The sequence below is a fragment of the Crocodylus porosus genome, unplaced genomic scaffold (assembly GCF_001723895.1).
Source record: "Crocodylus porosus isolate Cpor-Errol unplaced genomic scaffold, CroPor_comp1, whole genome shotgun sequence".
NCBI classification, from domain to species: domain Eukaryota; kingdom Metazoa; phylum Chordata; order Crocodylia; family Crocodylidae; genus Crocodylus; species Crocodylus porosus.
Genome location: NW_017728907.1, coordinates 59,064,396 through 59,078,556, shown reverse-complemented (window position 1 = coordinate 59,078,556; position 14,161 = coordinate 59,064,396). Strand labels below are relative to the sequence as shown.

Here is a 14,161-nt window from a genome sequence, read left to right as displayed (position 1 = left end):
TTAAGTCTGATATTACATCCATCCAGGTTTATATTAAACAGGTTTTGGGCATTTTGAAAGCAGTACATTTGCGCTGAATTTTTGTTGCGTTACAGATCTGAACCAGTTTCTAATCACTTATACCAGTTTATGTGTAATTTCTGCCCCCAGCCTTAAGGACTATGCTGGACTTTGATGTGCTCAGCACCTCTCGCTTTTATGCCTTTCCAATTAAAACACCAGTACTGCAAGCTGATCCATGCAGGTCTACCCATTCAACTTTGTGCAGTACCACTCATTCTGCACTAATCTTTACAAGAGTCTAAGGGTCTTTACAAAACATATTTATTAGTCATCTATGGGCTGAGTCTCACAACATCCACATGCATACACAAAGGTGCATGAGATCTTGCACAAAAAAGAATTATTCATTTGAGAACAGTTTGTGAAGTTGGTTCCTCCTAAATGTAGCCAAATATATAAAGTTCTCTAATAACTCTACAATTCTGTTGTAAGTAGCTGTCCAAGATAGATGACTAATGGTTCAAATAGGATTGAATGTTAATTAGAATGCTGGGCAACTTTTTAGTCTGACTGTTTTACACTGCAATCAAAGCTAAAGTATGTCGGAGATGTAACCTAAGGCAGTTTAAGGGTTGGTTTTTTTTTTTTAAATCAGTCGTTATATTTTTAACACGTATTCATTTACAAATAATATATATATTGGCATTCAGTCTTTGATGCTATCTTCCTCCTTTTGTTTGGATATATCAGGTTGATGTAAGGACTGTCAAAAGTAGTTAGTTTTACTTTACAACAGAATAAGGAGCGACATAAAACAACAAATTACCCGATCTGCTAATCCTCCAGGAACAATAGTCCTTACAACTACACCATTTGATTTTCCTCCCACAATTCCAAAACCTAATCCTGAGCCATCATTAATCAGCTCGACATCTTCAACACAGCCCCAGTGAATCTGTAATAAATAGAAAAGGGAGATTTTAAATTTCACTTAAATCGGGAATATTTCCAAACCTTACATTTACCAGAATTGAATTATTAATCTAATTTAGAACCATTTCCCCCCACAGCTGCAGCTATAATGAATCTTGGTCAACCAGTTCCCACCTTCACAGAAAAAATCGAGTTTTTTTAGTTTCGTAAGAGGACACCATCTTTGGATACACCAAAACAATTTCTTTACCACAATGGAGCCGTTTAAAATCTGATAAAAGTCAGGAATATTGTAAACTACAAAAAGATAGTGAGTAGTCAGCATTAATCTAGTTTTTGGTTAATATTTATTCCATACCCTACTTCTGCCAGGTCACTTATCACCTCTGATGAGCTCCAGTGTACTCTGAATTAAAAGCACAATGTAAATTTTACCCTACCATGTTTCTAAAATACTTTCAGTTGTAGCCTTATATTCTACAAGACTATCAAGACCAAATAATTTTGATCTCCTATTAGAGTTTCTTGTAGAAATCAAACTGAAGCAAGCAGGCAGGTATGTCTTCTACAAATAAAGGCTTTATTATTACATCAAAAATGTTTGCCAAGACCAGTTAAAAATCATAAAAGCTGCTTAAAGACCCCCTACAGAGAAATATCTTTGATTTTACTTTGTTAGTCTGTTCAGTGCAGATCCTTCAGTGAAAAAAGCAGTTAAAGTTTAATTCCTTAAAATTTTCAGAGCAATAACCAATATTGATTATCCATTAAACCTTCAAAATTCACTGGTTCCATAAGAATCATGAGAGAAATAATTACTTAGTAAAAGAGAAGGCATTCCTCTTAAGATTTCCATCAAAACCTATCAGCATAATGAATTAAAGTCCCAATATCACAAACCATATAATCAATTAAGCCTGTGGGCCATATGCTTGAACATAGATCCAAGATCAGGCCCCAAATGATTATACCATTGAATGGTAAAGGCCTCCCACCTCAATAAAATTACAGTGTTTTTGATCAGAGGAGGCTAGCAACACCTGAAAGCTCGTATGAAAAGCTCCCTGGCTAATCTTTAAAAGGTCTCCTTTTCAATGATACATAAATGCATATCTTCATCATAAAAAGAACTTTGTTTTGAGGTGTTAAGCTTTCAGAAGAGCACCATATTCAGGCTGGATAAGATAGGCTTTGCCAACTTCTTTGTATGTCACAATCAGTGCATCTTCAGTTGTTGAGCAAAAGTGTGTATATAGTGGGTAAATTGACAAAGCATCCTACACCGTCTTTGAACACATTCAGTGGTTAAAAAATAGGTTGATCTACTAAAGCCTCAATTCCCCCATAAAACCTAAGATCTACTTTATAATAAATTCATTCAGCTTTGCAATGGAAGCATTATATTTATTACACAATTAGTTTAAATGGAAACACCCTCTGCAATCCATAACCTGATAGGAAAAAAACATAAGGTTAAATTCTTTAACATAAATAGCTGCAACTATAAAACACCCTCTAACAGTCCAGTATCTGATTTTTGATATTTTTATAACTCACAGTCTCTGGTGGATTTATGTCACTTAAAACAGTAGAGGTTCTGCTATTTCTTTGGACTGGCTCCCTGGCAACCACCAGATGTAAAGATCCTGTAGACTGTTGGAGCAGTGCAATCGCCTGCTGATGGGAAATGTTCTGATCCAAAGGGGTGTGATTAATGGCCAGTATGTGGTCATTTTCTTTTAATCTTTGATCCCTTAGTTCATAGGAAGAAAAAAAAGATTTTTTAAAAAGCAATATAAGTATACTCATGACTGTATTGTGTGATCTAACTGAGAACATATAAAACATGCAGATATGCAAGGTTGTGAAGGATATCAAAACTAAATTAATTCAATTATTATATTGTCTACAATAGTATACAAGTTTTTAATGAGAATCCCAAAATCTATTTAACAGCCCAAACAAATCAATTTTTTGCAACCCTGTTCCTATTGAAAATTAAAACATGTTCACCAATTCATTATGGATTATGGAGAGCCAAAGAGCAGAAAAGTTCAATTTTTCCAATCATATAATGAATAAACTAGCATTTTTCATTATTTTTAGTACTGTGACATAATCTCTAAGTACCAAACACTTAGAGCCTGACACAGCTTTATGTCATTATTCAGCCTAAAGATTAAGATGTGAATCCAAGACCAAGTTCAACTGGGGGGGGGGGGAGCCTGGTCTTGGACTCAAGTATTGACCAAGGGCAGACAGCTGCTGTGGCTCTGGCTCCACCTAAGCTGAGCCCTGGGCCAGAGCCAGAACCCCTGCCTGTCCTGGACTGCAGCCAGGGCCAGGGCTGGGGTCAGAGTAGCCCATGCTGCTGCTGCCTGGAGTCAGTAGCCATGGAGTTCAGGGCTGAGGTCAGCAGTGTGGATTGCAAATCAAGGAGTGGCATAAGTCTGGAAGCAGGTGACAGAGATGATCTTGGATCAGGCAGCAGCATGGGTTGGGGACTGCACAGTGGGGCGATGTGTTAGGGGGACAAGCGTTTGGGGAGGCGACAGGAAAGGGCAGGAGACGGGCACTGGGAAGCAGGCAGGGAAGAAGGGGCAGGGGTCAGGTTGCCTGGCCCTCCCAGCTGCTTGCCTCCCTACTGTCAGCTCCCCTGCAGCTGCTTCCCCACCACTGCTTTCCTCGCCATAGCAGTGGAGAGGTAAAATAAAGAGAATCCTCCAGTAGTAATTACAATTCTGTACGTGGAAATTATAACAGAATTTGTAAATTTTCCACATATAGAATATAATTATTACAGGTCATTTTAAATTTAAAGTCACCTTGGTATACTCACATGGTATTCTGTTTAAAAAGCATTTGCCATGCTGAATTTCAGATAACAACATTCAACTCCCTTAACTGGCAGGGAATTCATAAAAAATAAGTGAATTGGCCTTCTTTTGGAAACAGAAGGCCTAACTTTCTACTAATGCCTGATGGCACAACTCCAAAAGGAATGTATTTAACCTGCTGAGTTGAGATCTGTAACAGCAAATAAAGAAAAGGTCTTTAATTTGCTCAGAGAATTATTCCTTCAGACTACTACACCCAAGGACTGCTGTGACAGATTTTGCCTTTTCGACCTTGTAGGAACCCAAATCATCTTCAGCAGATCCCACCTCAAAAGAAACATCGAGTGTTTTGGAATTAGAAGACTAAGAAAAATGAATCACACATGCACATACACCAACACGCAAACATCACATTTCTGATTTTTCAGGAGTATGCAACATTAAGGCCTTTACTTGAGCTTTGGGTGTCTGTATTCACACCTCACCAGCATTCTTTGCTCCATAAAGTCAAGTCCTAACATGCAACATTCCCCCTTCCTGTCCAGATCTATACAGCTCTCTCCATTTCAAAACAGCTTAGCATGGGTTTCCTTAAGTGTTCCTTGGTGTGTCCTCTGTGAACCAATATCAATCATCATTTAAATCTCTTCCTACCTTGTCATGATCTGTTGTCATATCCAACTCATGTCACTTAAAAGTAACATTGTCAACTTGAAATTTATTCACATGATTTTTAAACACAGTAGTACTAGATTAGCCCTCAAATGCCCCTACCCAGCTCTGTAATTTTACAATCCTGGGTTTTTTTAAGGGTTTCTCTGTCTCCTGTTATTAGGGAAAAAACAACTTAAGTGAATAGGAAAAACTGCCTAAGCTTCTGGTTCTGCAAGGAGATGTGTGTAAGCATATGCCAGGAGGATCCAGACCTAAAAAAAAAAAATCACATGGAAAACAGTAAATTGCCAAATGCACTTAGTTCAAGTAGGTGGACTTTTCTTCCTCCCTAATCTCTTTTATAGATACTAATAAGGCTAAAAAAAATTCAGAGAGCATGATTTTTAAATTCCTGATGTTCCTATATGGTTTTGTCTTTATTTTTACTCACCATGTACAGGATTTTCGTAAAAGGAGTAGTGATTTTTGACGCCTTCATTTTGGGGCTTCCAGTGAGAAAGAGTTTACAGGGGCGTTACTTTGAAAAAGCCCTGAGCACACATGCTCTGAAAGGCAGGCCTATATAAGGTGTCTCTGATACTGCAGAAATTACAACTGAGACACTGAAAATTTAGTTTCTTCCGAAAATCTTTGACTTAGTGTCTGTTTAAACTCCAAAATCATAATTTTATAGTACTTTTGATGGGGATGTTTTAAAATAAAAAAAAGGTAGAACAACACGATGAAGACACTCACCTGTCAGCTACACTTCCTGGCTGGACTTCCTTGACAAAGATACCAACTTCTCCCAAGTTTTGATTTTTAAGAGCAACCACACTAAATCCAAGACCACCAATAGATGGTTTTTCTATATTTATATACTCTGTTTGTCGGCCCTAATAAAAAACCGAACACAAAAACCAGTGAATTGTTAATTTTCAAAACTGCGGAAGTAGACTGTTTAAATTTATGAACACAGAGAGAATTATCATTCTCCTTCTAAAACTAAACAAATGCAGAATACTGAACATGTTATTTCTATAAAAAAAACTCCACCATTTATTATTTTTAATATACCAGAGTGTAGTATATGCAGACAGCCTGAAGTTCTGAAGCCTCGGGGAATTTAAGAGCTGCTTTCACACTTCATTCACATTATGAGATGAATTCCAAAAGGGATGAAAAGTATGAATAAAGTGCTGTCTAGAGCAATATTCTTGGAATTTCTGGAAATACTGCATAGCTAAACTAAATTGCTTGTCTTTTCACTGCTTTTTGCTTTAAAAAGACTGCATTTTTGGTTCTATGTTCAGATGCTTTCGTTTTTAAAGAAATAAATTTGTTTTCCTCTACCCTACACAATTTCATACTTAATAGTAAAAAGTTTACTTCTGAATTATTCTAGTTTTCACTTCTTGTACAGATTTTCTGGGCTTATTTAGTGGGTTGTAAGAGTTGGAAAATATTGCTTCAGTTTTAGCCAAGCTGAAGTGTGGTCATTACTCCTAAATCTTTTATTGGCTTGGTTAACGGTACACTAATGAGAAAAGTTATGCTTAAAATAGTACAGCTTCAGTAAAAGTCAGTTAGTAACAGTTACTTAAAATAGAAATAAAAGCCTAAGTAATTTAATTATTTAAAATAACGCACAAGAATAAATGCACAATTCTACATGGGTGGACACTACACCTGCATAATATTCACCCGAAGTCAATGGGGCTCTGCACAGAAGCACTGATACAGTGCATACCATATTTATTCAAATCCAAGATGAGGTTGTTTCCCCATTCAACATAAGGAGGAAAAAGCCTTGTCCTGGATTCAGGTATCAGCCCGGGGCAGGCAGCGGCTATGGCTCTAGCTTCACCCCTGACCCAGGACCAGAGCTAGAGCCAGAGCCATACCTGCTGCCTGCCATGGGTTGAGGCTGAAACTGGTATCACGACTGCCACTGCTCCTTGGTCAGGGCCAGAGCCAGAGCTGGAAGGGGAAGAGATGGACAGCTTGTTAGGGGTTGGCAGGCACTGGGAGAAGAGGAAGACAGGTGGCAGGCACCGGGGAGGCAAAATGGCAAGGGAGCAAGGTACAGGTCAGGCTACCTGCCCCCTTCCACTTCCCTCCCCACTACCTCTTCCTCATCACTGCTTTCCCCGTGCCCTGCACCATTGCAATGGAGAGAGGGACAAATTTTAAATGACCCTCCAATAGAGGGTCCAACAGAAAAAATGTGAGCTCTCCATCCTTGGAAGTTTAAGAGAAGGTTTGACAGATATTTGGCTGGGATGATTTAGTCAGGGATGATCCTGCCTTGAGCAGGTGGCCAGTGATGACCCTGTGAGGTTCCTTCCAGCCTTATTTTCCCAGGGCTCTACATTGTTCATAATATTTATAGGAGAGGTATAAACAGAAATTTCCCAGCTTCTTCTATAAAGTTGGTAAATGTCTTTGTTCATAATGTTTTAGATCAAAAAAATTTTTTTTTCATCAGAACAAATGTTTGCAGGACATGACAATGACATTTCAACTACCAATAAATAACTGGGGTTTTAAGAAACCAAAATGTATTCTTTTCTATTGTGGAATGTTTGATGGAAAAACCTGAGGGGTACCTAAAACTCCATTTTTTCAAAATCTTCTACAGAGAAGATTTTGATCAGTCCCAACTCTCCTGAGACTGTTCTCTCCCAGATATACTATAGAAACTTAGATTTGTAAACCTATTGTAATATTATATACACACAACCGTTTGACACTAATGAAAAAGCAAGTTTAGTCCATTGGCCATGAACTTTACCTTTGCCATCTGCTGGATGATTGCGTTAAATTCATTAACTTCTAAATCTGGAACTAGAAGAGGTAATCTAGGTATCGCGGATTTCGACAAGTTTCCATTAGCAACTGATTTATCGGCAAACACTAGTACCCCTTTCCTAGTAAAGTCAAAGTCTACTGAACGGTCTGAAGGCATGTAATTGAGCTGTTGAAATAAACAGAAAGATTTTGTCAAATGCCTTCTTCAAAACAGTAATAAAAACATAAAAAACATTTCCAGATATAAGATTTAGTACAAAGACATCCATGTAAATAGGTTAGCATTTTAAATCAGAACGTTAGAATTTGGAATGCATATCAGGATTGCCTCAACTTCACTGTTGCATAAAAGGATAAATAGTACACATATATATTTAGAGTTCACATAATTTTCCTTAAAAGAGAGAGAGAGAGAGAGATACCGGGGGGTGGGGGGAAGGAAAAAAAGAACAGCAGAGAATTCAGCATCATCTGGGAAAAAAAAGGTTGGGGGGAGGGGGGACAGTATGGTAGCAAGAGCAGTCCCTTTAGTTTTTTAAGAATTTCTATTTTTAATACAATCCAACCACATTTCAGATGTTTTTAAAATGCAAAAGCATTTTCCTTTTCAAACTTTTCTGCCTATTTTCATCCCACTTACTCCTCTTGGTTTCACCCCTCTTTCTTGTCTTTTCCTACTCTCCCATTTTCACCTTCCAGTCCAGAAGGTAACATACATGGAAGGAGCAGGTGTTAGGTTCAGACTCTTGGTCAAATCATCTACTTCCATTAAAAATGCAGACATCCAAGTCGTATTTTGAGACTGACCCTGGCACTTAGGAACCAAAGGTTACGTCTACCCTTGGAAAGTTTTGTCCATGTAAGTATATTACTCTGGCAAAACTGCACTTTTGTGATGGTACTCATTCAAAGCTCCATAAGAGTCCTGTTGCTGTAAATGCAAGGACACAAGAAGCACAGCTATGGCAGTCACAAATCTTGCCTCCTCCTATCCCTAAGATAGCTAGGTTTGCAAAAGTCCCTAGTATAGAGTAATTGAAAATCCATAATTTATACCCTTACATCACCCAGGTACTTTTGAAATTTTTACCACATTTCATGAGTCTTCCTTTATGCAATGAGTTTAAACAAAGCATATTACCATTCAAGCACGTGGAAAGCAGAATAAGCCGCAGATTGTTTGAGCCGTCTCCAGTGCACAGTCCATGCTTAGCGCCTGGCTGCATCTGGTCCTCAAGCCACAAACTGCACGTGCTATCATTGCTACAGGTTGGATTTCAGTCTATAGCAAAGCCAGTTGACTTAAAAATGCTGATAACTTCAGCTGGGAATTATGAATATTGATGAGCTAAGCTGGAAGAAGAATTCTCACCTAAACAGGAGTGCTCAAGAAGTGCACTTCATAAGGAATCTTAAGAAAATCAATTCATCAAATACTAGTTTGGAACATCCCAGAAATAATTTCAGTATGCACTTACCAGAAACAATGTTCTTACATTTACGGCATTTACATACAATTTTTCTACTTCAGCGATGCCTATAGAATTTTTTGTTTTGAAGGCAGAATTAAAAATGACAGTGTGCCTACAGAGATCACTGCTGCTCAGAGCATACAAAATGAGTCCCTAAGTCTTCTGGCCTGGTTCAACTATTTGCATGACAAATTGGCTGTACAAGTGAATGTGACACAGCCCCTCATCACTCTAGGGTCTCAATACAATTGGTATGTCCACACTGCAGTCAATTACCTGCAAGATGGCACAGACACTGCTCACACTGGCAGCAGCCTAGCCATAGCAAAAGGGAGCTTAATGAAGGCTAATTGACTCTACTGAAAAATAAAATAAATTAGCCTATTTTGTGCTCCATGCTTCTGCCTCTGAACTTTTACCAATACCTGAGATAGTTTGGTTATATCTACACCAGCAGACAGCAATCTTCTTGTGGTGTCAGGCCAAAATGACCTGGCTCAGGACTGAGGTGGGCCAGTACCAGGATCCAGCTGCTGCTGTCGCCACCACCTCTCTCTTCTGTCCATCGACAGCTTTCCCTCTCCTAACAGCAGCTCCTGCCAGGCTTCCCCACCCCCTCCCTCTTCACCTCAGGCTGCCAGCCTGGGGCTAGTGCCCTGCCACTTCATCAGTGAGTAGGGGAAAAGCCTGGCAGGGGCTGGTTCCCCCCTCCTCCTCCAGGCAGAACCCTAGCTAGGGACCATACAGGCCAGAGTGGGGGTTTAAACCCCTCCCCAGTCATATTCAGCAGCCTGCTGGGGCCAGGCCATGCCCCCTATCTCAGCTTGGGCAGGGAGGGAGGAAAAGCCTGGAGGCCTTCTCTCCCAGCTTCCCACCAGCCTTCCACTGCCAGAGGGAAGGGAAGGCTGCTCTAGCACTCCAAATCCTAGCCTGAGCCACTGAAGGCATGTGGCTGGATTTCCAGAATTAAACATGAATGTCTGTTCACTTGCTTCTACGTTCAAGCTACGCAGTTTAGATTAATCTGAAAACGACCGAACTAATTCAGGCTCAGACTTTTTGAATGCCTGTACTTAGCCCTAGAATCCATGGGCTGGATCCAGTGGCTCACAGGCTGTCAGCCCCTGCTGTCCCTTTTACAGCAGTCACTAACCCAAAGACCAGTTTATAAATGATATATGCGGTGACACATGCCTACATATCACATTTTAGAAGCTTAGGTAAATAAGCTCGACATCATAACCAAATCAGTCATTTGAAGCTTACCTGTTCCTTCAGTTGCTTGATGGACTGCTGAAGAGTCAGTATCTGGTTAAAGAGGGGGCTCCTGAGTGTGTTATGCAAAATAGTCAATTTTTCACTCTGTGAAGTGTCTCCTTTTTCACGTAATTTCATTTGTAGACGATCCAGGATCTGCAGCACCTGCTGCTTGTCTGATGCCCACCAAAATAAGACAGGTTAGAAATTTGTTTTCGTCTCTCGCCACTTAACAGAATAATTATTCTTGAAATACCTACCTGCTGCAGGATTTTCAGGCATGTTGAAATTGTACGCGTGGAATTAGACAGAAAACCTAGAGGAAGTTTAAAAGAAAAATATAATATAGCAAGAAATCCAGTGCCAACTAAGTTACATCTTTTGACAAATTGCTAATAAAGGGACAGTTAAGAAAAAGCATGCTCTCTCACTTTCATTTTAATTCACTGTGGTTAAAGCAGAACTTAAACTGATTTAAGCATTTTTTCCCCATTTTGTTCAACTTGTGCCTTTGACATGACTTTCACTGTTATCTCTTATGGTTAGGCTGTTTTCCCTTATATCTGGGGTTGTCAGCTGGGGGTACTTGAGAAGGCCCTAGGACAGGGGTGGCCAGCTGTTGGCTCTTCAGAAGTTAATATGCATCTCCTTGAATCTTTGCAACAGCACATGGTGACCAGCTTCCATTTGGACACGTGGGCTGTCACGGCCCCATGTTCGGCTACATGCCATGCCCCCCCCACTCCACTTTGGCTGTGTGATCCCCACCCCCGCCACATCTGGCCACCAGGGGTACACTGCTCCGTGTCTGGCCGCTGGGGGTACACTGACCCAAAAAAGGTTGAAAACCGCTGCCTTATATTGTTTCTATAGCTCTTCCATACACCAGGAGAAGAGAGAAGCACGCCTTCAAACATGAAATAAAATTATTATGAAGAACCTAAAAGTTGGCAGGGAGGCTGAGGGTGTAAACAAATGGCAAACAAGCAAGTTAACAAAGGGTGGGACTTACAGCAGAACAGATGATGTTTCCCTGCCTGCTCTTACCTCCCAAGAAGCAAGAGCTGAAACAGGGCTAATTTGCCCCAGTTTTGCTCTCATTCATGCGGAGTAAGAGCAGGCAGAAGAACAGTTACTGTGGAGCAGCTGATGGGCAATAACTCCTCACTCCACCTCCTAACTTGCTAAGTTTTGTCCAAACAACACATGGCAGTTGTGTTAACCCAAAATGTAGTCCACTAAAACCACAGTTTGGTTTAAGGGCCCATCAAACATATAAAACTGTTGAAATTCCACCGCCGTTACTGGAAAGCTACTATTACCCGTGGATTCTGGACGAGCTTGCTGACTCCTCATAGTGGCAGCTCAGCCCTACAATCTGATTACGCCAGTTGCAGCTATGCCAGGTTATGCTTCTGAAATCAGTGGTGCCTCATCCACAAGAGAAATCAAGATCTAAAACTGGTCTAGCTCAGGGCTTTTCCCCTGGTGGCCTGCAGGCCAGCTGCAACCTTGCAACTCATGCTACCTAACTGCAGGCGTGGCTCCCTTCCCCCTCCTCCCCAAATTGTGCTGCTGCTGCCACTATCTCTGGGCTCCCCCTCCCTCCTCCAGCCCCGATCAGATCCCCCACACGAGGGGACGGGGCAGATCCAGGGGAGGTGCAGTGGTCCATTCCTGCTCCATCCAAACTTTAAAAGCAACTGCTTGGGAGAAGCAGTGGCTTTTCTATTCAAGGAGCACTAAGGGAGTCAATGGATTTCATGACTCATCATAATCTACCTGATTACTCATTACAATCTGCCTGATTGCTGCTAATCTCTCTTCACTTCACAACCTTGTCTCCTTTTTAATGGTCTTTCAAGGGTATTCAAGCTACCCTTCTTCAGTGTGGCTGTTCACCATCCCTGGTGATGTCCTCTTCTGTTTCACAGCCCTGCAGACTTTTAATAGCTCTAGCTAGAAACTTTAATTCAGGTGTGGTAATATTAACTCAGGCACAGAAATGACTAACATTGAAGTACTGGAAACACTATCAAGGCACTCAAGAAAACCAGATTTTTGTTTTATGACCCTGAATAAGAGACATACATTTAGCCATCATGAATGAAACCATAACTTTTGACTATTTTTTGCCTAATTTGTGTATTATTAAATGTAATAGACAGCCTAAGACATGAGTGTACCTTCCAATAAAATTATATTTGTTTTTGCTTTGATCTTAAACTGAACAACGTAGCATTAGGCCCCTAGCATATTAGTAGGGATGTACTGAAATTGTAATCTTGTCATTTTTTTGGGAAAATGCAAAATCAGGCATTTTCTGTGAAAAATCAGAGAAATCCTTGAAAAAAAGGAGCCCTGCAAAAAAGTGGGGAAAAGTGGAGCTCTGTGTAAAAATAAAAAAGTGTTTCTTTTTTCCCGCCTTGGGCAGCAGGCCCTGCCCCTAGCTGCTCTCATGCAGCCTCTCAGTCCTGCAGCCTGGGCAGACAGGGACAGGTCCAGCCCTGTTTTTTATTTTTTCTCTGAAGCCTGGTGCAGCTGGGCTTCTCCCAGCATGTGGGTACTGCAGGGAGTAGGAGCCAGGGCCACAGGGAACGGAGCCAGAGCAGGGTGCTGGGGGGCAGCACGGCCCGGCTGGGGCAGGGGGGCAGTGACAACCTGTCCCTCCCACATGGGGTCAGGGAGGGGTGGGGAGAGCAGGGCTGAGCCAGGAGGAGCAGAGCTGGGGCAGGGCAAGGGGTCAGTGGTAACCCTTCTCCGGCACTCAGGTGGGGCCAGGGATAGCTTATCTTCCCCCTGTACAGACCAAGGCTGGGCAGGGGCCAGGGCCAGGCCAGGCCAGGAGGAAGTGGGACAGTGACAACCCATGTGTCTGCTGGCCACCCCAGCCGATCAGAGGGCGTGTATAGGGGAGGGGAGGTGGCTGCAATCTGCCCATGAAATTGGAGCCCAATGGGCCTGCAAAATTTGGCCCCAGACTCCACAATTTGAGTACATCCCTACACATTAGTCAAGCTTCTAGTTTCTCTTTAACCGAAGAAAAATATTTGTGTTAGGTGTGATGATGCACCAAGTCATGTGCACCCCCTTTTCAAATCTCTACATCCGACCATGCAGGGGGGTCCTGTGGCCTGAGGACTATGCAGCCCCAGGCACTCAGAAGGTGGACATTTCTGGTCTAGTTAATAAGACAATGGCCTGGGAACCAGAAGAGCCAAGTTCTATTCTCTGTCATGCCACAAACCTACTATACAAACATCTACCTCTGTCCCCATGCCATACTTTGCTTTACCTAACCTATTTAGACCACCTCCTCAAGAAGAGGCCGTTTTTCACCCTATTTATGTACAATGCCTAGTGCAATGTGGACCTACTTATTGCCGAGGCTTCTAGATGGTAGTATAACAAAAAATTAAGTCCAAGTAGTGTCTCATTATAGGATCAAGCCCTTATTTGCATAGTATTACTTTGGATTTATACAGGCTTGTCTCGTTTAGACCAATATATAAGTAATAAATAAGATCTATTTATGTGCTGCAGCCTCCCGTGAACAAAGACAACTTTTTACTACCGTAACTTACGTTGGGTAATTATGTCAGACATAATTACATGATTTTGAAATAAATGTCAATATCAAAGATAAAACCCTCTTCTCCTATAGATGATAACTAGAACCAGGTCAAACACGCATAATGAAACCTGGAAGGTAAAAGGCCACTGATTTTGGAAGGAGAGCAGTCGGCTGAGGACGCCGGAGGGAGCACACAGTGTCCCCAGTATCCCCCGACCCTTGAGGCAGCGGTGGTAGCAGCAGCAGCAATTGGCAGCTAAGAGACAGCTGCGGCAACGGGGGAAGGGAGCGAGCGGGGCCAGGTGTTGGAAATTGGGCAGCGGACCCTTTCCCCGCCTGACCCTATTTAGTCGCACCAGGCGGAAGCCGCGCGAACAGGGAGTACAAACAGGTGCGCCGGAGTTTGCACCAGGGTTCGCGCAGGGAGGCACGGGAGAGAGGCCACAGGCAGCAGAAGAGCCAATGGCAGCAGCAGCAGCAGTCTCCAGGTAAGTACATGGGGGTGACAGCATAGGAGTTGTCACGCGGAGTGCAGCCAGGGCTCCTGCCCCACGGCTGCCTCCTGGCCCAGGGACCAGTGAGGCTTCCACGCGGATGGGGCCACCTGCCTGTGGGGGCTG

The 14,161-nt window shown here is 42.0% G+C and overlaps 1 protein-coding gene across 7 annotated transcripts in view; it reads right to left on the bottom strand.

The window, feature by feature from the left end:
- PATJ (PATJ, crumbs cell polarity complex component) overlaps window positions 1-10,334 on the bottom strand; it is a 226,842-nt gene extending 216,508 nt beyond the window's left edge. For 6 of the 7 annotated variants that reach the window (XM_019531540.1, XM_019531542.1, XM_019531543.1 and 3 more), the window contains exons 1-6: window positions 10,228-10,334; window positions 9,977-10,143; window positions 7,222-7,404; window positions 5,184-5,323; window positions 2,494-2,689; window positions 830-958 (exon numbers count right to left, since the gene is read on the bottom strand). In XM_019531540.1, coding sequence (XP_019387085.1) covers window positions 830-958; window positions 2,494-2,689; window positions 5,184-5,323; window positions 7,222-7,404; window positions 9,977-10,143; window positions 10,228-10,249 — 837 coding nt within the window. In that variant the 5' untranslated portion in view covers window positions 10,250-10,334. The remainder of the gene's footprint in view (window positions 1-829; window positions 959-2,493; window positions 2,690-5,183; window positions 5,324-7,221; window positions 7,405-9,976; window positions 10,144-10,227) is intronic. The other variant, XM_019531545.1, reaches the window with a different exon arrangement.
- Between the last annotated feature and the right edge of the window lie 3,827 nt (window positions 10,335-14,161).